Source organism: Ursus americanus, chromosome 17, assembly GCF_024610735.1.
Source record: "Ursus americanus isolate L20-20 chromosome 17, mUrsAme1.1.p, whole genome shotgun sequence".
In the NCBI taxonomy this organism is placed as follows: domain Eukaryota; kingdom Metazoa; phylum Chordata; class Mammalia; order Carnivora; family Ursidae; genus Ursus; species Ursus americanus.
The window spans coordinates 15606028-15632994 of record NC_142143.1 but is presented as its reverse complement, the minus strand read 5'-3'; the positions used below and the strand labels follow the sequence as shown (position 1 = coordinate 15632994).

At 46.4% G+C, this 26967-nt stretch overlaps 1 protein-coding gene across 1 annotated transcript in view; it reads left to right on the top strand.

Moving 5' to 3' along the window:
- The window catches only part of POLR3B (RNA polymerase III subunit B), a 107023-nt gene extending 89886 nt beyond the window's left edge, over positions 1-17137 (top strand). Inside the window, exons 24-28 of the mRNA XM_045779423.2 lie at positions 3738-3841; positions 4436-4602; positions 8201-8314; positions 11200-11373; positions 16224-17137. Coding sequence (XP_045635379.1) covers positions 3738-3841; positions 4436-4602; positions 8201-8314; positions 11200-11373; positions 16224-16353 — 689 coding nt within the window. The 3' untranslated portion in view covers positions 16354-17137. The remainder of the gene's footprint in view (positions 1-3737; positions 3842-4435; positions 4603-8200; positions 8315-11199; positions 11374-16223) is intronic.
- The last annotated feature ends 9830 nt before the right edge of the window (positions 17138-26967 follow it).

Sequence of the window (26967 nt, the reverse complement as noted above, 5' to 3'; positions counted from 1 at the left end):
GACAAAATAGAAAACCCTTCGCTAGTCGGTGCTCAGCACACCGAAGTCCCATCAAAGACAGCTCTTGAATTAAAGATTTCAGTACAGTTTTCTTCTGCCAGTTGCTATTGCTTTTCCTGTCTTGACATGGTACTAGAATGCTTTCGTTTTCCCTTCTTTTTTTTTAACCTTCTTTTAATTTTTTCTATTTGAATTAAGATAGGTCCATTACACTAAAACTAGTTAAAAAAAAAAAAGCCAAAAGCCTTGTGAACAAGTCATTTGCTGTTTATAATCAGAAAGACTTTCTAAGGATGATTCATTAGAATAACTGAACTTTCACTGGGGAAACCTATTCTTAAAATGATTTATATGTTGTTCCGTGAGGCCACGGAAATAGAAATAACAAATTGGCGTAAGATCCTCCAGTGTCTAGAGCGTGACACAGAGAGAACTGTGACAGTGGGTCCCCAGATGTGCCTTTCCTGTGTGGCTTGGCGGTCAGACTTGTGACTTTAGACCCCCTAAATTCTTCGCCTTTACAGTTTGAAATTAATATTGATGTTAATGGGATAATATATTATCTGTTGGGTATCTGTGGAACCATTCTGCTCGTTCCGTGTTCTGGTTTCTCCTTATTACCTATTTTCATTTCTTAAAAGGTCCGTAGTGTAGCCTGTGGTCTAATTCCTGGTTGGCCCCTGTGAGTCCGTGACATGTTCTGGGGCCTGTTCAACTGGTGTATTTGCATTTTGCTGCCAGGAGGTTGTGCCATAAACAATGGGGTTGAGACACCAGCATGAGCCAGGGGATGAAATTTTATTTTAAAATCTGAAATGCTGTGTAAGCATTTAAGGTATGAATCGGTAATTGTTTCAATAACAGCTTCCATTAGATATGGTTTATTTGTAGTCCATCCTCTTTTCAAGGATCCAGGGGAGTGTTAACACACTGGAGCGGACTGCATATCATTTACATTTTTAAACCAGCGTTAAGGGAAAGTGACCATAACTTTTGAGAGTTCTAAATCTTGGGAGAGCTTTGACGCCTCTATCCTTAGAGAAAACAGTTTTAATTTTTCATGTGAAAATAAGAAAAGAAACCTTCCTTTGCTTTGATGAAGGACTTGAGTGATTCTGAAACCAAGAAATACCTTTTTAAAAAAGAAAAGTCTGGTCCCAAGACCGAGAGCTCTCGTCTCCCCGCCCCCCCCCCCCATGAATTCCGTAAAATACAAACTTCTAAAAATCATCTGTCTCATTTGAGATTCAAGATCATCAAATTCTGTCTAAATATTTTGTTTTAACTTCTAAGCTCATTATGGTTTCTTTGTGTTAACGTGTATTAGAATCTGTCGGCTATGACTGGTCTCATAAGCACAGCCAGCGGAGCAGAATAAGTTAATTATTTACTTGTGTCACCAGTGCTCTTCATCTAATGAAATGCACAGCTGTGTTAGATCTGCCGTTGGATGTGTGGCTTCCATTGTTCCCCGAGTCAGCAGAGGGTAGAAGCCCCAGTGATGGAGAGCCCTCAGTTCTTTCTGCTGTTCTGGCTTTCTGTGTCGATTTCATGGATCTTTTATCATTCACTTTCACACAAAACAAACAACACAGGGCTGTCTGCTATGGGAACCATCTTGGCATATAAAAGGGTTTTCAGAGCCTAAAGTAATTTTAAGTTAGCTAAGATTTAATTTTTGGCTTACAGGTGCCCTTGGTTCGGATGTGGCCAAAGCAGTTCCTATAATGGAATGAAAAATTCCCAAAGTTACTTGTCTGTATTTTTAAATGCAGTGTCAAAAAGGGGCCGGTAGAATTACTTCCCAAAAAGGAAACCGTACTACAGTTTTAATCAGATTTCAAGCAAAGTTATTAGAGATTCAGATTTCAGGGGAAGGAGCGTTGCTTTCATTCTAATAGCCAAGTGAAGTTGGCCTGATTAAATGTGTCAACGAAAACTAAAAATACAAGATGCAAATCCCCTCTCTCCTTCCCCTCCCCCCATGGCAGTGTTCCCTGCCCCCCCCCCCCCGGAGCTTCTGTACCCCCTGCTCCTCACTCCCACCTTCTCGAGTTGGAGGGCGGACGCCGGCTTCCCCCTGTGAACCGCTGCTGAAGGGTGCTGAGGTCTTCCTTTGGTTTTGTTTTTAAGGGATCTAGCCAAACCCTCCACCTCCTCCCCAGCCAAAGTGACATCCTGTCCAGAGCACGTCCCAGGACCGGCCTCTGCAGGAATTGCCATTTTTAACATTTTGTTCACTGCTACACAATGTCGTTGTCGGTGCACCTAGATTTATAATTTGATCTCTTTCAGAGAAGATTTCCCAGTAGCCCGAGTGTTTGTCAGATAATTTCAGTGTGGACAAGATGGATTTTGGGAGGGAAGAAAGAAAGGGTCACACACTCGGCTTGATTTAAATTCTCAGACATTGTAGTTGAATTTGAAATAAACTGAACTGAGTGAGTTTCTGTGCTTCATGTGGGAAAGCATACGTGCTTCATAATAAACAGTACAATCTCAACCAAAAGCCAATTAAAGTACCTCCGTGCGCTAGAATTCCACACCACAGACCTAATCACCGTATCACTGGCAGCCACTGGAAATCAGAGTATTAATAACCGATACTGAAATAAGCAAGGGGCTTTCTTTTTCTTTAGACTGTAGCTCTTGGCGATTATAACACATCACAAAAATTTTATTTTAAAATAGTTTGAGTGATTATGTAGAAATCAAGCTGAGGAAACATTTCTGGGAGAGCAGTTTCTTCTCAGTAGATACAGACGGTTGATAACTTTATATTCAAGGGAAAAAGAATTTTATCTTAGTAGATATAAAAGGATGTTATTTCTTTGTCCAATGCCACTGTACGTTAGTTTTCCAATTTTAAATTATGTAGATTGGGGTTAACAGTCTAAATTATGCCCCATCCCTCCTACCAAGAAAAAGAAATCAGAGGAATGAAAACCAGTTTAAGCAACAAAATCCCCTACAGGTTGTAGTAATATGAAGGGAGTTAGAAAATACAGTTAATTTAAGAGACAGTAGCGTACCTAGAGCTGGTAGGTTTTTGTTTTGTTCAGTTTCCATTCTTAGACTTCTGCTTCTAATTCTAGTCTTTTTTCCCGAGAATAATTTGGCATTTAATTTTCTTCAACTTTACAACTTCACTCAAAGATCACTTTTCTAACGTGCCGTCAGCTATGAGAATTAGAATTCCGTAGGGCAGTTTACGCTCAGCCAGGGAAGCCCTGGCAAAAGCTGGCCAGGCGGCCAGTGCTCTGGTCGCCCTGGTAGCACACCAGCCACACACGAAGAGTTGTCGTCACACTTGTTTCAAACCGCAATGAAAACACACCTGTCATTCAGGTGGTTCTGTGTTTGATTGATAGAGGAGTCCGAGCCCCGGCGAGGAGCAAAACTGCCGTGGACTGGAAGCTTCAGGGCCGGTGGTGGGGCCGAGGCCCAGCGAAGGCGCTGCTCGTGGGTCTCCGTGGCAGGAGAGGTTGGGCGAGCAGCCTGACGGCACCGTCGTGCATCATGCCAGCAGCCCGGTCCGCAGGCTGCCGTGCGTCTCTGCAAGGACAGCCGTTTTCAGATGGTTTCTCTAGCAGGATTGTTGGAAATTGCTTTTGTTACTACTGTTGGTAGAGACCATGGAGAGAGAGAGAGAGAGCAGGGGGCAGATTCCGACTGAGTCCTGTAGTCTTCCTTTCTGCCGACATGCTGTACACGGTGTAAGGTCTTCTCTCCCTTAGGTGTTTGTGGCTTGATCGTCCCTCAGGAAGACATGCCATTTTGTGATTCTGGCATCTGTCCCGACATCATCATGAACCCGCACGGCTTCCCATCGCGAATGACGGTCAGTACGTTTTTCAGAGGTACTGCTTGTAAGGAAGAAAGCGGCCAGTGTTGGCCATGGGACCCTGAAACTTATTTTTAGAAAGGGCCCTTTGACCCTCTTGCCACACGAATAGGTTCCCGCCCCCGACAGTGCAAGGTTGCTGTTCTGTACAGAGGGAGTGCAGAGAGGGTGTGCCCTTCCCTTTGAGAGCAGTCTTCTGAGGGAGGAACATACCCTCAGCAAAAAGAACCTCTTTTATTGACCCCCATGTTTCTCCCTTCCCATGGTTCTCGTTTGGCACCCTGGCTGCACGGCTTAACAGCTGTACGACTGGGGAAAGCTGCTCAACCGGTCTGTGCTTGAGTTCCCTCAGGGGCACAGCACGGGGAATAATAGTGCCTGTCCCATGGGGCTTTGGGGGCACGAACGTGGATCCCACACGTCAAGCTTTTCCAAGGGCCACACACAGTAAGAGAGCAATAAATATTTGCTGCTATTAATGTATCACTCTTATTAATAGTAGTGATGTCAGTCTTTGAGGGGAGTAGGCTGTGGCTAAGTAAACTTCCTGGACCATGAGAAGGGGCTCACTTGGGTGGTTCCATCCCACAGGTGGGGAAGCTGATTGAGCTGCTGGCCGGCAAGGCCGGCGTGTTGGATGGCAGATTCCACTACGGCACCGCGTTTGGAGGCAGCAAAGTGAAGGATGTGTGTGAAGACCTCGTTCGCCATGGTTATAACTACCTGGGGAAAGACTATGTTACATCTGGTATCACAGGGTAAGTACGTTGGTAGACATTTTAAAGAAAAAGTATGATTTTAAGGCATACCTTAAGATGAGCTTTTCTCCTGTAAGAAAGTGGACACAAGAAAATCTAACTTTGGAGGTGTTGGCTGGTGCGGCCATGCTGGTAATCATGTTGCCGTACGTAAGTGTGTCGAGTCAACACCTGCTCACAGTTGTATGTCAGTTACATCTCAGTAAAACCGGGGGGGGGGGAAGGAAATGCAAACTCACAAAACTGATAAATTAAGAAGTGGTGTTTTACTGGTGAGCGTATCATTTAAAAAGGAGAAAAGGCGATTTACCAAAATAGGATTTCTATACAACTTGAATCGTATATAATGCAAAATCCCATAACCACTGAACTTTCTCTGTTTAAGAGAATGAATATCGGATAATTCATGCTCTGACAGCCTGAGGCCTGACGTTTGCGTGTTCATTCACTAAGTATGTAACGGCAAACAAAATAGACAGGGTCGCTGAGCTGTGCAGCTGACCAGTGAGGTTTGTTACTAGGCTTACTAAAAAATGAGACAAAAAGTAACTTCTCAGCAGGGCTTACCCTGACTCCTTAATTTGAAACTGCAACTCCGTATTGCCCATTTCCTACCTTATTTTTCTCTGTAGCATTCATCCTTATCAAATACCCCGTGTAATAATACTGTCTAATACTGTTATCTGTCTCCTCCGTGAGAGCAGTACTCGTCTGTTTCATTTCCAGTGTCTGCACACAGCAGGCGCTCCATAAATACTGATTCAGTAAAGGAATGGGAACAAATCAGTACAAACAGCTGTCACGGAAACGAAGGCAGAGAGTGGGTTAGGACACCTCTGTGAGGTGGTGGGTGTGTTTCAGCGGAGATGGGAAGGGTGAGAAGAGCAGACCATTTGAAGACCGTTTGATGGAGAGGTGGGGCTGCGTTTGACACCTTCCCAGGGACAGACCTCAGTTCACCTGAGGTGAGACTGCAGAAGGAAACAACGTTCTCACAGACAGTGCTGGCTCCTCCTATGAACCTGGGGGAAGCAGAGATCCCTGAAATTCTTGTCGATGACAGGCTTTGGAAACTTGATTCACACATGGTTTTAAAGGATCAAATCAGTTGCTTAAGTTAAGACACACATTGTATTTTGTGCCAGATAAAAGTCTGGGTGGGATGTGGCGTTTCTACTGTTTTCTGAGGCTTTGCTTATATTGAAGTGGTACTGGGCGTGCACTTGTGTGTAAGGACCCAGGGCTTGATTTGGTGCTGCACATAGACTATCCCGATGGGATTTAAATGGTCAGAATTGGTGTTTGTTAAAAATATTGAGTGCTTCTAAAATGACCTATACAAACTATGATAACGTAGATTTCCTTAGGTATATCATGCCTGAGATGTTCTAGAAAATCACATTACAGGAAAAGAGTAATAGTCCATTTCAAAAGCAATTCACTGAAGTAACTGAGGTCCACTTCAAAAATTGCGGTTGTCGTGGTGAAACTGATGGTCTCGGTCTTTGCTCCTCATCCAGAAATAATGCAGAAGTTGACCAGAAAATGTGCAGAACCAATGAATGAATTTGGTTGGCCTTCTGAACATGATTTCACTGAAAGATTTGAATGGGTTATTAATGCTCTGCTTCCCGTAGATAGCTTTAGTTTCTGTCTACACCACCTTCCCCTATGCCCCAGCTAGTGTTTTCATGTCTTTGCCAGTTATCTGAGTGGCAGAGTTTGAGAAACACAAGTTGAACTTGGCAGCTGAAAGTTCCCCAGAGGGCTTGCAAGCACATTCACCCACCAGCTTCACCCCTTGCCAGATTCTTGAGTATAACTAGGAGGGGAAATCGCACGCGGCTCTCTTCAGTGGATGATGGAATGGCATTAGGTGGCAGAGTTGCCTAGACTCTACCATGAGCAGCCATACTGAGAAGGATTGGAATCCTCGATGATCAGAGCTGGAAAGAACCTTGGTCTGACCCCCTTGTTGTACAACTAGGAAAACTGGGATAAAGAGGTCAAGTAATGACTGTGTGACAGAGGTGGGACAAGAGCCGTGTCGCCCGACACACTGTCGATTGTGCCTTGCACTCCACTCTGTGTCTTCCCCGAATCTGGCTGTCCTTAAGCCGGCACAGTGGCTTGAAGGCTGCAAACGCCTGTGTGGGTGGTGGTAGAAGATAAGGCAGGCAGGCAGGGGCCGAGTGCTTCCGTGTGCCCCTGCCGTGTTGCTCGCTGCCTTTGCTCCTTGCACTCCTGCTTCATGCCGTGGTCCAAAAGCGCTGCGTGTGAGCCCGGCCATCGTGGCAGGGAGGGCCCTGGATTCCCTGCACCACTCACCAGCTCTGATTAACCTCTCGGACCCTCTGTACCTATTCCTTCCTCTTAAAAAATTAGGGCAGTGTCTCCCTCTCTGGATGGGGTGTGGATTAAATGGCACATGGCAGATTCTCCCTTACTTTTGAGGAAGTTCCAGGGCAGGAAAAATTTTTTAGAGGCATTAATCCCCTGCCTGCTATTGCTCCAAACTAAAGGAGAAAGTTTTTTCTCTCAAAGCACTGAAATGTTCACTGTCTTTTACAAGTCTTACTACAGTTTTTCTAAGGATTCATTGAGTCAGTGATGGTTTAACAAACCTTTGCGGAGCCCCAGTCATGTGCCAGGCAGGGTCACCAGTGCCAGAGCCACAGTGACAGAGGAGGCAGAGTGCTTATCCCAAGGAGTTTGCTTCTGGTGGGAAGACGGGCAGTAATCAGGGAAATAGTGAATGTGTATTTTAATATCAAGTGGTGGCAAGTGCTCTAAAGAAAATAAAACCTAGGTAAGAGTTGAGAGAGAGTGGGGGCTCGGTGATGGTGGGGTGAGAGGAGGACTCCTATAGATAAGGTGATGAGGGAAAGGGAGGTCTCTGAGGAGGTGAAATGTTCGACAGCCGTGTGAATACCTGGTGGAAGAATGTCTTAGAAACAAGAAGTGCAAAGGCCCTGAGGCAGACTTGCTACATTCGAGGAGCCACCAAGAGGCTGGAGTTACTGGAGTAGAATGAGCAGTGGGGAAAGGGAACAGGACGTGAGTCGGAGGTGGGCAAGAACCAGACTATGTGAGACGTTTATGGCTGTGATACAAAATTTGGATGACACAGATTCTGAATGTAGTAGAAAGCCACTGGGAATTTAGAACAGAAGAATAATCTGCGATTTACATTTGAGAAGGAATCGCTCTGATTTGTCCTGCGAAAACAGATTGTTGAGGGCTAGAAGCGGAAGCAGGGAGAGCAGCCAGACGAGCGTCTGCAGGAGTCCAGGCGAGAAAGGGTGGCAGCCTGACTAGGGCAGGAGCAGTGAAGGACGGACCGTTCTGTACTTACGTTCTCACCACCCGTTCACGTTTTCATTTCTTAAGTAAACAGTGTGTCTTCTAACATGTCGGTGGTGTTTTTATATTTTCAGATCTTGCCTTTTCATTCAGTGCAGACTGAAAATCCTCCTCTCTCACTCATTCATCAGCCCCTTCTGAAACAAGCAAACAAGGCCCTGCCAGTGAGGGGTCCTGAGGCTGTCTTGTTAGCCCAAACCTGGTTCTTAGCCCAAAACTTTGACCTTTCTTCCAGCGAGCCCTTGGAAGCATACATCTATTTTGGCCCAGTGTACTATCAGAAACTGAAGCACATGGTGCTGGACAAGATGCACGCCCGGGCCCGGGGACCACGAGCTGTCCTGACCAGGTAAGAGGGGAGCATTTACAGAAAGAATTTCTGATGCGGTCGAGCCTACCTTGCACTCCCCAGATACAGCAACAAGTAGACTCAGTGAAGTTTCTGTTTCCCCGAGAGGTCAAAATTTGGAGTGTTAGGCATCAACAGAAATCCTGTATGTCTGGTTAGCAGGAAACAATAGCAACCAATTAAAAATCATCCCAGAGGCACAGGAGCGACCCATTCCAGGTCTTGCCAGTAGTTGCCTACCATGGCCCTTGACTGTGTACCCATTTGCAAATATGGTCTTATTCAAAAAGCTTCATGTGTAAGAATGTAGACACACTTACATACCCACCACATGCACATACATGGATACACCTGCGTGCTCCCATGCACACACAGAAGACACATACGTACATTATTTGGGAGCCCAAGCCACGGCTGTCGTTTTTTAAACCTTCTGTTACTGGAGCAGAAGGCGCCTGTACTCGCATGCTCGTTTGAATAAGCTCCGGGAGGTCCACACGGGCCCTGTTCGCCAGTGTATCCTCAGCTCCAAGCACAGTGTCCGCATGTTGATGAATGCGTGGGTATCATTGTTGGAAAGGGAATGACAAATGCTAAGTTTCACGTGTTCTTAGTCCTGTGTTCTCCAGTTGGAGAAGCATAGTTCAGGGCAGTGGCTCTCAAGCCCGAGCACTTTTGCCTCCCAGGGGATATTTGACAATGTCCAAACATGTCTTAGGGTGTCACAGCTGGGGATGTGGGGAGGGAGCTACTGGCATCTGGTGGGTAGAGGCTAGGAATGCTGCCGGAGACCCTCCAGGGCACCGGGCAGCCCCCACCATAGAGAATTCCCCAGCTCCGTAGGGGTTTCCTGCCGAGTTGAGGAACCGTGGGCCAGGAGAGGGAGAACGGGCCTTGAAGCCAGGTAGACGTGGATGTGAACTCACCTCCACCCTGTAGCTTTACCCTGAGCCTTGGACAGATCACTCAGCTACTCGCAGCTTCGGTTTTTCTTAGACATGAAGTGGCCACAATGATGCCCACCTCACAGCATGCTGGGAATGTCTGATGTTCAAGTGTAGAACGTGTGTAGTGCCGATCCATGGGGAACGCTCCAGAAATAGCCCGTTCCCTGCCTGCTTCCGCTGATCCGGGCTCGGACGTTCCAGTGCAGGGGGAGGGTGGGGGAGGGAGCAGCGAGTGTCTGAGTTAACTTTTTTAAACCAAGGGAGAGGTGGGGATGATTCAGTCCCATGACCACTTAAAACTGAGCAGATGCTCGTGCCTATTGGAACGATAGACATACGTGTGCTCCAAATTGCAGAAGAGGGAGGAGAAGTCAAGATTCTCGAGGCACCGGCGAGCCCAGCTGTGAGACCCTACTTGGGTTAGGTGTAATCTCTCCCCTGAGCACTGTCCCCTCCAAAACTTCTGTCTCAGTTAGAACAACCAAAAATCATTCCAGAAGAACAAGTGTCAAAACAGTTCTTTCCTATTTTGAACTTTGTTGTATAAAAAAAAGTTACTACTTTTGTGCATTCCGTGGGAAGACTGCGGGAGTGCATTTGTCCATAGTCCGTTATCTCAGTTGGTTTAAATCCAAGTTTTGGGTTCTGCCCACATGTGATGTGGCCACCTTCACTTGTCCAGTGGCTGCCGATCGATTCCTCCTGCCCCAGGGGTTCCGTCAGCAGATAAAGACAGATGTTGTGCTCAGTTACCAAGTTTCCACTACAGTGTGTTCGTTTCGACTATTGGTTCAGTTTTTCATATGTAGATTGTCTTTGAACAAATAATCTCCAACTTCAGTCGTGTTCCCAGTATAACTTGTAGCAACAACAAAAGGTAAAAGTTCAGCATGGGTTGGCGTATGCTTGTTTACCGTTTAAACTCTTTGGAAAGTTGGCAGCAACGATAAAGAATAAAAGATGCTCTGGAGTAAAGCAAGCGTGAGGTTTGTGGTCCACTCCTGCGCAAGGAGTGTCGCTCCAAAATCAGCCAGCCGGGGAGCTCGCTTGCTTTCTTCTCTCTTCTTTTTCAGTAGCTTGTGTCGTCACACCTGGGTGGGGTTCCCTGTGCTGTTTCAGTATCCCCTGATTGTACCTGCATCTCTGAGCCCCGGATTCTTACCCTCTTCAAGTATCCCCGAGCACGGCAGACACATAAGCCGCAGGGAGTCCATTCAGGGGACGCAAAGATCCCAGCTTAAGTGTCCCCTCTGAGGAGGAATGGAGCATCGTCATGCAGGAAGGACGGACCTGGAGGGGACACACACAACTTTCCTGGTCTCCGAGGACCCTCCCCTCTGGCTCAGGCACTCTGTCCTTCCAGATGGTTCCTGATCTGTTCCAAATTTTATAAAAATCCTTTTGCTTCTTTCCATGTTTGCTTCTTAGTAACACGGAGCCCTGACAATAACCACTGGGGGACCCAGGTTTCTTCCACTCTCTGTTCTGCTTAGTTGTTCAGTGTTAAACAACAGAACTAAAACATCTCTGAAAAGAGTCAAAAGCCATTCTTCCCTGACTTGAGGGCTGTGCTACCCTAATAATAATGATACCGTGGTGGCAGTAGTAGTGCCCGCACTGCTGTTCTATATGATTCTGTAGTGATTCGTTATGACATCAGATGACATTATTTAATTATTTATTATTACAACTTAATAACAATAGCAACCACTAGTATTACAGCTCCGCTCACTTAAGGCTCTTGGGGAACCTTAAATTTTACATTTTGCACGTGCGGCTGAGGGGCAGGCTGGGCAGCCGGCTCCAGGTCCCTGTGCAGTAACTGATTTGGATGCAGGTGAGCCCTACTCCGAAGCCCTGTGCTCTTAGCCAGCACGCGATGCCGCCCCTTTGTTGGTTTAATCTAGTCGTGACACATTTATCTGATTTGTTTCAAAGACAGCCCACTGAAGGTCGATCTCGTGATGGCGGTTTGCGTCTTGGAGAAATGGAACGTGACTGTTTAATCGGTTATGGAGCCAGTATGCTTTTACTAGAGAGACTAATGATTTCAAGTGATGCCTTTGAGGTTGATGTCTGTGGGCAGTGTGGACTTCTGGGGTATTCTGGCTGGTAAGTGGATACCATATGTCTCTCATACACACACCTTGCCTCTTAAATCACAGTTCAAGAAGTGACCCTGGATCATACCCACATACTCTCCAACCTTCCCGTCCATGCATTCCTAGAATTGGGGGTTTTATATGTACCTGTTTAGTTTGCCTACCTAATGTTCTGTTTTCTACACCACTAGAGTTTAAATACCCAAGGAGCATGGACTTTGTCTTCTTTTTAATATTATCTTGATTTATATCATTATTCATCTGTAAAAATGCCTAGCAGATTCATTGTTAGGTATGAGAAGTATAGCATTTTGTAACTAGAAACTTTTTAGAGAACATTGTGTTGAATGCCCTTATTTAGCCTCAAACCCAAAGAGCCTGGTATGTTGCCCCATGTCATATAGCAAGTTGGTGAGAGAGCCGGGGCCAGGACCTGGTACCGTGGTACGCTGGTACCCTGACCCCTTGTCTGTACTCTGTCTGCATAGCAAGCTGCTTTACACTTGGACTGTGAGTTCCATCATGGCAGAGATGAGGTCTGTCTCAGTAATTCACTCAACAAACAATTCATGAGAATCTGCTAAGTGCCAGACACTGTTCTAGGACCCAGAATACAGTGGTGAATAAGAAGATAGATGAATGGCTGCTCACAGGGATCGTCTCTTCTAGTTCATTCCAACTACGTTCTGTCTTGTTTACCCCCTGCTTCTCCAGTGTGGGACCTGGTAGAGGCTTAGTAAAAAATAATTGCTGGATGACACTGACCCTGCGTATGGAGGATTGCAAGTAGGTAAATTATGTAAATCAGAAAGCTGATAATGTCTGCAGAGTTCAGTGCACAAAGGCCAGCTTAAAGGGCGAAGCTACATGTTTGTTGGCTTTGTTTGTGTAGGTGGTAAGCGTTCCACTCTGCCACCAAGGGACGTCTCCTCTGTTTGAGGTTAGTCACATTCCAGCGCCCTGACTTGCCCTGGAAGCAGGAGGGCCTGTAGCTGGCCAGTCTTCACTTATTTTCTATCAGAGACGAGGTCTAACGTGGGTGTTGCAGGGACAGGAAACAGCCTGAACTCCCTGGTCACCCTCACGTGCGCTCCCAGAGCCCCTTTCCCAGGGAGGCACCATCCCCTGGAGGATAGAATTAGGCCAGATGAGCCACCCTTGCCAGAGTTGAGGGCTACCTGGGCCACCTTTTCCCCCACTGAGTCTCTCCTCAAAGCCTCCTTCCAGGGAGGTTCCTGGCTTCCTGCCATTATAAGCATCCAGTTTCTTGGTTGAATAAAGCAAATCAAGAGTCAGAGTGAGTGGGCATCTTAGAATAGAGTATATCCCTTGCTTGGTAAATGACAAAACCTTTGAGCCAATTATTGTATGGGTTCTGGTGTGGAAGAGTTGATGAGACTTGTCGGTGAAGAAATCATTTCGTTTAAAAACGAACACAGGAGGTGGCCATTTGCAGCTCATTCCTTTCATAAGGTTGCGGAGATGGGTGACGTGATTCTAAGCCTAAGCCTGGCTCTTTCTTATATCAGTGACTGGGGTGGGGGTTTCAATTCTGAGATGTCTATTCTCCTTTTGAAATGCATATCGAATTTGCCTTTTATTGTCCTGGCTGTGTCACAACAGCCACGCAAGTGTAAGAGGAAGGTGCCTGGGACCAGTTCTACTGTGCTCACATCTTCAAATTTGGCCCAAGGATTTTTAAGTCATTCACTTTGAAAAGACGGTACAGAAGAGTCGTTTTATTAAAAATAGAGATCATGAAACTTCAAAATGGATTTCCTTTTCTTCTCTGTCCTCCCAGCATTTTCTCCTATGCCCCCCACCCAAAAGGGAGAGAAAAAGAGAGAAAGCAGTAGACCAGATTCACTCACGTACTTTGAAAACCTTCCCCTCTCTTTCGCTGACTATTCAGGGAAACTAAGGAAAGCAGTAATTGATCTCAATATTATCCTGTTAAATTCTTAGCTTCTTTCCTGCTTTGTTTCTGTGTCATTTAGAGATCGTGTGATGGCAGAGCCTGATGTGGAAGCTCGTGTGTTCCGTGTGTGTTGTATTTGAAATCCTTTGAAAGAGGGCTAAATCAGGTTACACGGTTTAAGGGTCTTTACTGTAATTAAACAGACCTGGATATACTGTGTGTCTGATTTTGAGTGGCCTGCTTGTACCCTTGTTGCCAACAGAAAAAAATCCTAATCCAGTCTGGAAGTCTAGCAGCCTCCTCACGTGCGGCTCTGTGGCAGAGGAGCGTAACGATGCCGTCGTTTTCCATCATTACCTGGGCGTGTGTGCGGGGCCGTGTGGAGGGAGCACGGGCGTGTGTGGCAGGAAGTCGCTCTTTAATGAACAGCACAATGGAGGCTGCGTAATTAGAGCGGTTCGGAACCTTGAAACTGGCCTTTTGTCAGTGACTTGCACATTAGTAAGGCATTGCTATGGGGATGTTTACAGCAAGACTGTTGTTCTGCAGAAGACATGAAGGGCATAAGTCACAAAAGAGAGGTCCGGAAGGAACACTACAGAGAAAAGAAAATCCCTATTAAGATAATTAGCTCATCAAGGACATTTTACTGGACAGTCAGTGTCTCATGTGAAGCCGCAGCCGCCTCCTTTTGATGTTTATTTGCCCTAAAAAGTCAGTTTATTTTATTGTTGTTGGGTCATGTTTCTTCCTTTTAAAATTGTTCAAACACAGGGTAAGGTAACTCAATAGCTTGCAATTTATGTGTGTATATACGTGTATATATATTTATACGTGTGCGTGTATGTATGTAGAATAATGCAGTGGGACGTTGTAAGTGGTGGAGAAATGTTTAGTAATGGAGAAGGTTAGTGGGCTTTCTGGATTATGAACCAGCATGTATGGGAATTTTAAATAAGCTTGGACTGAAGTCACAGAGTGACATAGACAGAATCAGCAAGAAGTTACTGCCACTAAAACCATTTCTCCAATTTAATTAAAGCATGAATATGATTCCTGAATAAATTAGGTCAACCAAGCACATTAAAAACATAGTTCTTAAATGATAATACATTAAAGAGGTCTGCAGGTACAGTCTTTTAGGAAGAAGTCCGTCACTGTGTTGATATGACTGTTGATGGGATCGGGCACTCCCCGTGTGTCCTCAGTCCCTGCGGTCAGCCCCCGTGGGGACCATGCTGCTCACACAGGTCCTGGCTCGTCTTTTCCTCTTTCCCTTCTCAGGAGGTTCACATCTATAGTGTCACCCATCACCACGCTCAAATTCTTTGTGCTTTTCTTTTCTAAAATAATAAAAGCCTGATTTTGCTGATTTCAAAAATGATCCCTGCACTTTATAAAGTATTCAAAGTTACAAAAAGAAAAAAGAAAAAATATAAATTATCACATTAATTCTCATCACCCAGAGGTGACTGCTATTCACATTTTAGTGACTCTTTTTGAGACATCTCTGTTGCCAATAGTTATGTAACACACACCCCCACCCACCCCCCACGCCGGTTGTTTGTTTGTTTTTTTAATGATGAACCCTTTGAGATTCTGATAATAGCAGCAAAATGCAAATACATACTCACCAAAAAAAATCTTGTTACTATGACTTTGGGGGCTTCATATATTTACTGAAACCCATCCGAGGACCGAAACCAGGTTGTTGAGAGAACTTTTTTCACTCCACAGTATGTCCCAGACACCTTTATATTTCAATAAATATGGGTCTACATCACCACGTTGAATGGCTGCACAGCATTCTTCTGTGTAAATTTCTCATAATCACAGAAGCAGTTCCCTCCCGGATCTCCGAGCAGGCCCCTGCTTTGTGCTGTTATAAACAGTGTGAACATTCTCCTACACTCATCTTGGCCACTTCTGAGATTAGTCAGATACTACACACATTTACGTTGTTACACGTACTGCCTTACTGCCCCCCACGGTGGCCTTCCCCTCCGCTTCCCAGTCAGCGCGGAATCTTCTAAGCTTCGGTTGGTGTTCCTCTTGCGCTTGTTACTCCTCCATTGACTAGCAGGACCTTGTTTTCCACCCAAGTCTCAGCTGCCCCAGACTCTTGAGGTGTAGGGTGAGTTCTTATTTGGGTCTGAAACCTGAGAGGATAGTTCGCTTTCTGCCCGGGGACTCTTTATTGGTTGTAGCCATTGATTAAGACCTAGGTTTAGTTCACTGGCTCTCTCTGAAGGAAGAGGAAGGAAGATCCTTATTGGAATAGCAGGCGTATTGTTAGGAGCACGGGCTTTTGTAGAGATTCAGTGAAAATGTACGCACGGGGAGAGCAGGTCCTAAGTGCACTAGCTTCTCCTACAAGTAGAAACCGCCAAGCATGTAGAGCCCGGGAAAAATAAACAGCATTTGACTGGCCACCACATCCTCTCTGAAAGTCCTGTGTTCCCCGTCACACTTCAGGTGTCTCAGTGACAGAGCAAGTTGTACTTGTTGAGCGTCTTACCGTGAAGAGTATAGTATAATAGATTTCTATCCAATACATAGAGATTGAATCAATTTTAAAATTTTTCAACATTGAAAAGTCTAAATCTGAGCAACTTGGAGATGGCTCAGATTTCTGGGCCTCACTCAGAACAAGTAGTAAATGGGAGATGTTTTGCATTTTAAAGAGAAAGATCTAGAAAATGGTAGTAACCGATTAAAATTGCATGCTTTTAAACCTGCAGGAGTGATAGTTGTTTTGCTTTTGTTTTGCCTCCTTGGATGCTGCTTTTTGTGGGGTGGGGTGGTGGGGGGCACATAAGTACCTATTTGATAGTGGGACTGAACCCTGACGAATAGAATGGATCGGATGGATGGTAGAATCCACGTGCAGGCCTTGGTTTCCGAGCCACCGTCCCTCTAACACGTGCCGACTTGGGTTTCAGGTGCCATTACTGCAAGTCGTCCTGTCACGTGTCCTCCCTCCGCATCCCGTACGCCTGCAAGCTGCTCTTCCAGGAGCTGCAGTCGATGAACATCATCCCCCGCTTGAAACTGTCCAAATACAATGAGTAAGGGCGGGACAGGCCATTATTTAAAGAGAACCGCCGGCAGGTCCAAGGCAGTGGAAAGTGGAGGGGATTGAGGACCACATCTGCTCCTGCAAAGAATTCCTTTGAATGTCCCCGCTCAAGAAAGGAAGACGGAGAGGCTTTCTTGCCCTGCGGACCGACGACGCAGCCTTGATCCGTGAGCCTTGGGCATGGGAGACATGCCACCCACGCAGACCATGATGCCGTCTCTCGTTCCTGGACTGAATGCGAGTCACAAATGGACATGACCTGAAAGATAAATAAACTTTTATTTATGTTCTGGTATCTTGAAATCTACTCATGAGAAAGACCTTTCTCCTTTAAAAGAATATTTGGGGTTAAATTCCCCATGATGCCTTCCCAGCTAACAAAACTCAAAGACTCTTACGACACCTGAAGGGTATGAAGAGTATCTTTGAATGTTGGCGTGGCCTTTGTCGAGGTGGCTGAGAGGAGCGGTGTGTGAAGGGAGAGAGCTGTGGGACGCTGAGAGCAGCGGATAAAGGGACGGCTTTCTTACCTGGTACTGTGAAATACAATGAATAAATTCCTACCATCTTATTAGTAAGTTTACCAAGGATGTCCCCTTGTCTTACGGACTTGATTGCTACTCTTTTGAACCTCCACAGTCAGACAAGGCGATAATATTTGTTGAACATCTGAAAGTAATTCCATGGGTGCTTTGTGATTTTTTTTTGTCCCTTCCATTCCTGCCAGGATGTTAGCTCTGCATTTTCTTTTTAATCTGACAACGTTCTTCACTTTTATTTCTAATTTGTTCTTAATTGTTCTACCCTGAAGGCAGAGAACGATTTGTATTAAGGATTGTCTATGAAATAAGTCAGAAAAACTTTGAGTAATGGTCAAGGCTCCATTTCCAGCATGTCACATTGAACATGTTTCACAGAACATTAGTAGGTATTATACACCAACAGGAAGCAAGTTCCAGTATCAAATAAGGTGTAGAAACCAGATGTAACCAAGTTAAACGTACCAGGAACTTTTTCAAAGCCTTTATTTACCAAGCTCCTATACTGGGACTCTCCAAAAGAGGGATGTTCCAGGAGCCAGGCTAGTCATTGACTTAGGAACCCAACCTCAACCTCATTTCGTTTACTTCACAATAAAAAGCTCTAATTCGAGTTTAAAAGTCCTAGAGACTTAACAGGAAAAGCAGAGAGAATGAGGGACATACTGTAGGTGAACAGGCCTTTCTCAGCCATCACCACGAATGTCTCCATTCGTTTCAGGGGCTCAATAGGTATTACAGAGGCAGAGGGGTTTGAATGCTGGATCTTTGGTTATGCCAGTTGTTCCTTCCTTTCTAGTTCTTAAAATTGATGGTGCCTTGGGGCGCCTGGGTGACTCAGTTGGTTGAGCCTCCGACTCTTGGTTTTGGCTCAGGTCATGATCTCAGGGTCATAGGATCAAGCCCTGTGTTGGGCTCCATGCTGAATGGGGAGTCTGCTTAAGATTCTCTTTCTCCCTCTCCCTCTGCCCCTCCCCCCCACCCCGCACCCCACCCCCACCCCCACTTGTGCAGTTGCTCTCACTCTTCCTCAAAAAAGTGATGGTCCTAAGGATTGCTCTGCTGGATGCTGTTCTGTAGTGCGCCACAAAACAGGAACCGTACGGCGTGGGGCTCTCTAGGGTGATTCTGACTATTCCCCATCACAGGGCGTCTGCACCAACCAGCTTTGCCAGGGATACCATCGCCCTGCAGTGTGTGGCACAGCATTTCCGGGCACACTTGGAGGGCTCAGGTGGGAAGAAGCTACGTGTGTGCTGGGTCCAGCCATGAGGCCTGCATCATCGATCATCCTGTACCTGCCCCGGACTAAGGATAGAAAGACAGGAGGACACGGCCCCCACCCAGAGCTCAGAACCCTGTGAAGGAGGCCGACCATCAGTGCTAGGAATTCAGCCCAGCGGTGCTGAGGGAGCTCCTGAGGCAGAATGGTCACCTGTGCTTTGGAGATTTGGAAACGCCTCACAAATGTGACTATTCCCTAAATCCGGCTGAGGAAACGGAAGCAGCACGTGGCTGACTGGCCCAAGGCCGCACCACTGAGGAGGGAACAGCATGGGCCTCGAGACCAGGCTTCCTGACTCTCAGTGCTTTGTTTGAGGCTCATCCCTGATTCTGTTTTTCATTCACCACATGTGACTTTGTTTTTTTAACTCAAGTGCCACTGAGTGGTGATACTTCTTAAACATCTTTTTTTCAAAAACCGTTCCAGCAGTTCTGATTATTTTGAGGAGAGTTGCCTATCCTTCTAGGAAATTCTCAGTTCTCTAAGTTCACAAAGATCTAGAAAGTGTGGCTTCCAAATTGCGACATCCTTAGAGGAAAAAAATTGTGTCAGTTCGATGTTTCAGAAACTAGCAGATACTACATTTGAATAGGTGTTTGACTCTGAGAAATAGTGTAATAGAAAGTGGCCAGAATTGCTGAGTTAGTCCTACAGTTTTATTTTTTCAAGTTATTTGTAAGTTCCTTATTTTAACAACTACCAATTAGATGTCTATTTTCAGTAATGACGGAGGAAACTTTCTCAGGCCACCCTCGAAGCCCATTTTCCCCTCAGGGATTTCCCATGTTGGAAGTGACACAAGGATGAGAGGCTGAAAAGCCACACCAAAGCCACTGAGAGTCCGCAGCCCTGACCTGAGCTTTGGCAGAGCCAGAGAGCTGGGGAGACAGAACTGTGAGCTCAGAGTTGCCAAGACACCAGAACGAGAAAGGCCAAGATCCCAAATAGAAAGAAAGCTCATTGAGGTGAGCCCAGCTCCTCTACCACTTTTCCCTTTGATTCGCCTGCGCAGGCTGTCACAACAGAATACCACAGACTGTGTGGCTTATGCAACAGAAACTTATTTTCTCGCAGTTCTAGAGGCCTGAAGTCCAAGATCCAGGTGCTGACAGGTTTGGTTTCTGGTGAGGACTCCCTTCCTTCCTGGCCACAGACGGTCACCTTCCCACCGTGTCCTCACACAGCCTTTTTCCTTGGTGTGTGTGAGGAGAGCGAGTGCGCTCCGGTGTCTCTTCCACTCCTTGAAAGAATGCCCATCATGTCCGATTAGGGCTCCTTGTGACCTCATTTAACATCAGTTACCTCCTTAAAGGCCCCATCTCCAAACAGAGTCACATTGGACGTTGGGGCTTCAAAGTGTGAATTTTGGAGGGACACAGTTCAGACTGTAATACCCCTCAAGGCATTTGCCAACTCCTAATGCACAGGTTGAAATGCTAGAAGTTTCTGTTCAAGCTGAACATACCCAGCAGTTCCACTCCTAGGTGTATGTGTGCCCAGCAGAAGTGTGTCCATACATGTCACCAGTAGGCATGTGCCAGAATGCTTCTCACAGCATTATTTGTGATGGCCCCAGTTTATCAATGGCCAACACCTGCCCATTAACAATAGGATAAATTTTGTTATGTTCACACCACGGAACAGCAGACAGCTATGAGAAAACTTACACTGTCATCGATCCATCTCACAACTGTAATATTGGGTGTAAAAAAAAATGTGAAACACAAAACAATGGTGTTGGTTCCATTTAAGTTCAAAAATAGGCAAAACTAATCTAACATCTAAGAAGTCATGATAACCGTTCCCTGTTGCGGAGTGGGTGGCTTACGACGGGCGCAGGGAGGGGGCTGCTAGGCGGCTGCTAGTATTTTTGTGGGGGCTTGAGTGTTGGTCACATGGGTGTGTTTATTTTATGAAAATTCACTGAGCTATATGCACTCAGGATTTTTCATTTTTCTGAGTATGTTATACTTTAAGTTTTAAAAAAGGACACAGATTCTAAACCTGTGTTTCTCTTCTCAGCAGCTTTGTCGCCCCAGATAGAACATTCTGTCTTTGTTCTGGTAGTTCTCTCATCCTCAAAATGGGAATGATAACAGTACCTACACCTAGGGTCGTTTTTAAGGTTCAATGAGATGCTCCATGTAAAGGGCTCAGCACAGTGCCCGGCACCTGACAGGTACTCACACACGTCTGTCATGTTTTCGTTGATAATACCATTCTCTTCCCAGCGCCGCCGGGACAGGCCTTACCCTGTGCCGTTTCACTGGGAAAGAGGACAGGCAGACGCTGAGTTTGCTTTGGAGGGAGGTTGGAAACTAGGACCAAGGGCAGAAACAGTAGGGTTTTGCACAAGCTATTGTTCGAGAAAGCTGCCTTGTTTGGTGGTGATAGGAAGGCAGGAGGGTGGGAGGATTCAAGAACGCACTTCCCCAGAACAGCCATTTACCACAGACATCAAAGTGAAGCCTGTTGTCGGCACGGGAGTCCCGGAATAGCTTCATGGAGCCCTCAGAGCCAGTTCTCAAAATGCTTCCATGTGGTGAGAGTCAAGAAAAGGACTTAAAAAAAGAAAAGAGAAGAAAAAGGCCTTGATTGGGTGCTACGTAATGGGATAGTTTTCAGCTGCTTCAGAGCATTTTGGGCCAACACCTTTATTTGCAGTAATGAGTCACATGAGAATGAGCACATTAGGGCTGGTGGCTGGGCCCGTCCACGGCTCGGCCGGCTGAGTAACAGAGAAGCCAGTTTCTGAGAGACCTGTAAATAATTTGTGAAACGGATGGTCGGAAAAGTGACTGTAAAAGTAGCACCTCTTTACCATCCATATTTACTCCATATGTGTCTTGAAAACAGTTTATTTCATTTGCTGAGCAAAAGTTGGATTTTTACTACATCAGCCCCACAGGGCCAAGGCTGGTGGGAAATTAGAGTCAAGCTTGAAGTTTAGGCCGTTTTTAAATGGGGCGGGGGAGGGCGGCAAATGGTGGTAATCCGGGAGTATATACTGTTTGTTGCCAAAACCAGGCTACCAATTTGGATCTCAGACATAGGCTCCGGGAGCAATTAAGAGATTTGCTTCAGCAAATCCGATTCACTGTGACCAGGATGTCATGGCAGAAGGTTTCAGAACAACCCAAAACTCCCATTTTCACTCACAAGTCTAAGATCTCAGACCGTGGTCAAAGGAGTTAAAGTATTTTTCAAGTCCAGGTAATAGCTCTCGTTCCACGCGCAATAAATTTTAAGTCTGGTTAACTCCCAATCATTCACGTTAATGGAGGCAAGGAACAATTTGAATAAATTAAAACATGATGGATCCAAATTCTTTTGTATTGGATGCGGGCGTGAAGTTTACGTTCACATTCTTCACAGAACCGGAGTGAAGGCTTGGTGCATTGGCCGTACTTGAAACAGCGACATCCATGAACCCTGTCTTTGAAGAAACTGGAAGAAGAATGTCCTTTGCAGTTTAAGGAATGATGACAGATCTTGGGGGGTCGGGCAGCCTGGCAATGGGGGCGTTCTAGGCCAGTGGCTCTCAGAGTGTGGTCCGTGGACCGGCAGCATCAGCATCACCTGGGAACTTCTTAGAAATGTGGGTGCAACCCAGCAATCTCTGTTTTAACAAGTCCAACGCGGCTTAAAAGTTAAGGCCCACCGTTGTAAGCTACACAAAGAGCTTTGGATCCCATCCTGTCTTAGAGCCAGCCTTTGGATTTTTAGGGGTGCCAAAGAACCCACCTCTGTGTTACGTGCCCTGGGCTGGTGCTGGAAGGCCCAAGTCTTCCCCTAATAGGAGGAGTCTCAGCGTCGGCATTCAGTAGGGTGTAACCTCCCTACCTTCCTCATCCACCCCACGCCGGCCTGTACAGGGTATGAAGACTACCCACCCCATAGATTTGCTGTGACAAGTCATGAGCGAGTTCAGGGGAATGGTGCCTCAGAATGGAGAACACTGCCTGCCCCGAGGTAAACCCTCAGTAAAGGTTAGCTATCACCTCCTTGTATCTGTAAACCCCAAACTAAACCAGAGTTTCTCAAACCTCAGCACTATTTCCATTTGGGGCCGAATAATATTTTTGTGTAGGACGCTGTCCTGTGTACTATGGGATGTTGAGTGGCACCCCTGGCCTCCACCTATTAGACACCAGCAACATCCCCAGCCGTGAGGAGATCGTCTCCAGACACTGCCCAACATCTCCTGCAATTGAGAACCACAGAACTAGACGATGCTGATGAAAGTGGTGTCGATCGCGAAGCCAACAAGAACCATTCCGGCTTCGCTTTCAGGTTCAGTGCTGTGGATGGGTTCTCAGTAAATGGACAGCTGCCGTGTTTCTGGGTAATTGCGGGACTCATGTTAGCATGACACAGAAAAAGCAGTTCTCTCCAATGTACGGTTGTGAGTGGCATAAGAGAAAATTGATGTCAGCCATATTGGTCATCAAGTTAAATAAGTTTCATTCCCTGTTGTAAATGTGCTTTTATACATCTGATGTAATGTTACAGTGATAAGGTAGTTATCATCTCCATTTTTATCCACATTTGCCCGTAGCCTGATGTTTTAGATCTAACCTATTTTTTTCCCAAAGATGCACCCTGATTTTCATTATTTACTTAATCAGACCTCAGCTTTGCTTCTGCCTGCCTGCCTGCCTGCCATGTGGCAGGGACTGTTCAGCCCTCAGTCCACCCCCAAAGCCAAAGACTCTGCCATCCCTTTGAATGGGGTACAAAGGCTCCGGAAGGCAGTGGGGCCATAAGCCCCGCCTTGCAAGCTGAGGGATTACCTGCATTTTAAGATGAGCAGTAGGGTCCCCAGAGCAGAAATCCCAGCAGCAGCAACTGTCTTTCTGAGTTACTGAACAGTTTCCTTCACAGTTACTCCAGGTCCTGCATAACCCAAGTAGGTCTACAATCTGTCAGGACTTGAAATATATCAACGCTGGTCCAGAAAATGAGACAGAAGGCTGTTAGTGATTCATTACGTGCTCTGCCTGCAGGGACAGTCGCTCTAATTACCTTACTCAGTGTCAGATGTTACAAACATCTAGGAGTAAATATTTGTAGAGATTGCGACAGGCCCAGTTATGACAGTACAGATGCCGTAGGACCTTTGAAATAAAGTCAGGGATGCAGATACACGTACATGTGCTTCTAGTCTGTGTCTGGATCCCCTTAGGCAGTTCCCTAATCACTCAAGGCAGGCTACTCTGCTGAGCCTGCGTTTGGCCTCAGACCCTTGAACACCAAGCTCAGCCAGCCATCACCCATCAGCCAGGAGGCAAGAGTGTGCCGTGGTCGAGAGTGAGGACTGCAGCCAGACTGCCCACCTTCAAATCCTGGCTCCACCGTCTACTAGCTGGAATATCTTGGGCATCGTATTTAGCTTCAGTTTCCTCCCTGGAAAAATGAGGTTCTAATAGGACCTACTCATAGCGCTAATGGCACCAATGCCCGTGACCCCCATAATAAGTGCTCGGTAAATATCAGCTATGACGTGTGTTGAAGCGGAGACTGGGTTGAAGGGCGTGGCTGACTGAACGTGAAGCCACAGGCTCTCCTGGAAAAAGGAATCGCTAATTCACCAAGCCTGGGTTAGGAGCGCAGTCTCCAAATGGGAAGGCAATGCAAGGCATGCATAGGGTAATCGCCGGCCCTCCCATCCGGCGTCCCCACTCCCTCGAGTTACAGACTGTCTATACACTTACATTCAGCGGTGTGCACTGAACTCCACGTTAACGTCCCCCCGAGCAAGAATCCGATGACCTGCGTAAGAAAGAATTTGTGTATGAAGGAATCTTTGGCTTATGTGCAAAGGAAAAAGTCTCCCTCGGAAAAATACAGGCCTTACACATTTCGCAGACCCTCGTGTCCACAGAAACAGTCACTGGCAATTAGGCAGCCGCTGAAAGATCAGAGGCAGGAGCCCGCACATGAAACACAGGCAGCGCCTGAAGATCGCCGCCTTCTATCTCTGAGTTATGGGCGGCCAAGGTTGCCTCCCCCCGGCCCAATATGCTCTGAGCTTTTCCTGCTGTGGACGGAAAGCCCCAGGGACTTTTATGCACCCCAGTTTTCATGCAGCTTACTGATCCCTTTTTCACATGAATGAAAAACGCCTTTGATTTTGAACACTCACGTCTGTTTTGTGTAACACTTAACTGATGTGCCAGAATTATTCTGTACCTTAAAGGGGGTCTTGTGCTGGGTTATTAAAATCAGTCCTTCTGTGAAGAGTCACTTTGTTCACTTAAAGGATAACCGCCCTGCCTTTCTTAATGATGCTCATCTCGTTAAACCTGGATTAGAGGAGAGAGAGGCAAGCAGACCAGCAGTCGGAACATGGCCAGAGTCCATCGACGAGCTGGTCCAGCTACAGGAGAGGCTTCAAAGAAATATTGTCTGCTAATCAGCTGATCTGGAGTCCTCTAAGACTTTCAGCCCTGCTCTACTTTGGGATCTCTGCTTTAGAGCATTAACTGCAGTTAGAATCCTGATGAGCCAATAGAGACCTTGACCCAGTGGGTCCACTTCATTTGTTCAGATGACAGAATGTGCTGTTTCATTATCTGTGGAATTCCCCATCTCTGAAGAGGTCCGTGAAGTTAAACCATTCATCCATTCAACCATCATTTGCTGTTCCTTCTCAGTGGAGGGCATTTTAAGTCCTGGGAATGAAGTTATGAGTCAGATGCTCGAAATTGGGAGGGATGACAGAGAAGCTACAATACAGTGTGGGGGGAAGGCTTCCATTCACATATGTAACCTTGGCGAGTTCAACTGCAAGTGCAGCACTAGAAAAGAAGAGGAAAGGTAGTATTTAAACAAAGCTGACGACTTTGCGCTCACCTCTGCTCTCATTGTTAAGTCTCGATGAAATGAAGTGTCATCTGCTGTCTGCTCCTGCCTCTCACAGCGTGAGAATCTCTGTTCTAACGTGAGTCGCTAGAGTTAAGAAGGCTGCAGGTGGTGGTTTTGTATTTTGTACATTATGGACCCTAAATTTAAGACACGGTCCTGTTGGGTGCTCAGCCAACGAGCAAACTGTTCCAATGCTGAGTGGCTTAAATTATCTTCAAGAGTAATTTTGACTTTGTGGGGTTTTCACTTTAAATGGTGACCGTAGAAGCTAATACCCCAGTGAGACCAGATTCCTCTGTCACAGCAGCAGAAGGGAGGCCAGTCTGTGACATCATAAAATGGAAGCTTCTGAGCAGTCAGGACCTTTCCCAGAGGAAGCAAGTGCCAGAGCTGGTTTTGGAAGAATGAATGGACATTAACCAATGGAAGGAAAGCCTGTGCTGGAATTGGTGGGGAGGAGGAGGAGAAGGAGGGTGACGGTGATGATGACAGCAGGTGGAGAGAGCAAGGAAGTAGAAGTGACAGGACTATAGGAAGTTAGAGAAAGAAGGGAATCAAGGAGGAGCTCTGAAGTCATGGCTTGGACACACGAGTAGTAAACCAAGTAAACCAAGATGAGCAACAGACAGGAAGCCAGTGGTGGAGGGGGATGATGGGTTCCACTTGGAGCAGGCTGAATTGGGTGCCTGGGGGATACCTGAGTCGGCAGTGCGCCCGGAGATGAGAGACGGGCTGCTAAGGCAGACGGGGAAGTCGCTAGTGATGGAGGGCATTGGAATGAGTGTGACATCCTCTCCAGAGACGTGCGGGGGAAGAGGACCAGAGATGGAACCTCAGAGACACCAACATGCGTGGATGGATGGGCATGGAAGGAGGTAGGAGCAAAAGAAAGCCCAAAACCAGTGTCCAGCAAACCAAGGAAGGAAGGGTTTTTGAAATGGGAGTGGGGATCATAAGTAGGGCACTGGGGAAACAGGGAGAGGACCAGGAAGAGGAAGTCGGAAGGCAACCTAGGGATCTCTAAGCTATGACAGCAGATTCAAGGGCATGAAGGAGCTAGGCATTTGCAGAAGTGGAGGGCGAGCGGAAGGTGGCAGTTTAATAGGTGCCATGGAGCTGCTAGTCTCCCTCTTACTCAGTGGTTCACAGGGGCCCACACCAAGGGAGCACCCCTGGCCTCTGAACAGCCTCTGCTGTGAATGTTTCAACATCCGTTCCCAGAGTTCTCTCTCCATCAGTCTGCCTGAAATCCCTACCATCAGGCTCTTGCAGGCAGGTCTCCTGGAAGAACACATTAATTAATTAACTTAATGAACACCCTGATCAGTGTCAGGACTGATGAGATTAGCGGAGCTGTCTTCTTAGGTCCCTAAGGGGATACACAGAGATAAGGAGGAATGGATGAGGGCAATAAGAGAGGAACAAAGTGAGCAGACTCAGCTAGGGGTCTCCCTCTCCTACCCCATTCCACCACCGCTCCCATAGGTGGGGGCTCTTGGATTCATGATCAGTGGGGGCAGGGGGGTGATATGAGGACATGATGTTCTCCCCACAGGTTTGACCAACTTGATTAATCTTGCTAGTGAAGGAAATTTAGATTGAGCACCTACTATGGGCTAGCCCCTTTGTATAAATTATGCCAACACCCAACTCTTCTAGGTAGGCATTATTCTCCCCCATTTTATTCTGCTCTAACCAGATGTGATGGGAAGGGTGTCTTAATACCAATTAGTATTCTAGACATTTTTCTATATATAGTTATACAAGTGCACACACACATACACATGCATACACAATCTTTTTGAACTTTAATCATAGAAAATTCCAAATATTTACAAGACTAGAGAGAATACCATAGTGGGTCTCCATGTACCCATCACTCAGTTTCAACAATTATCAACTCATCACTGATCTTG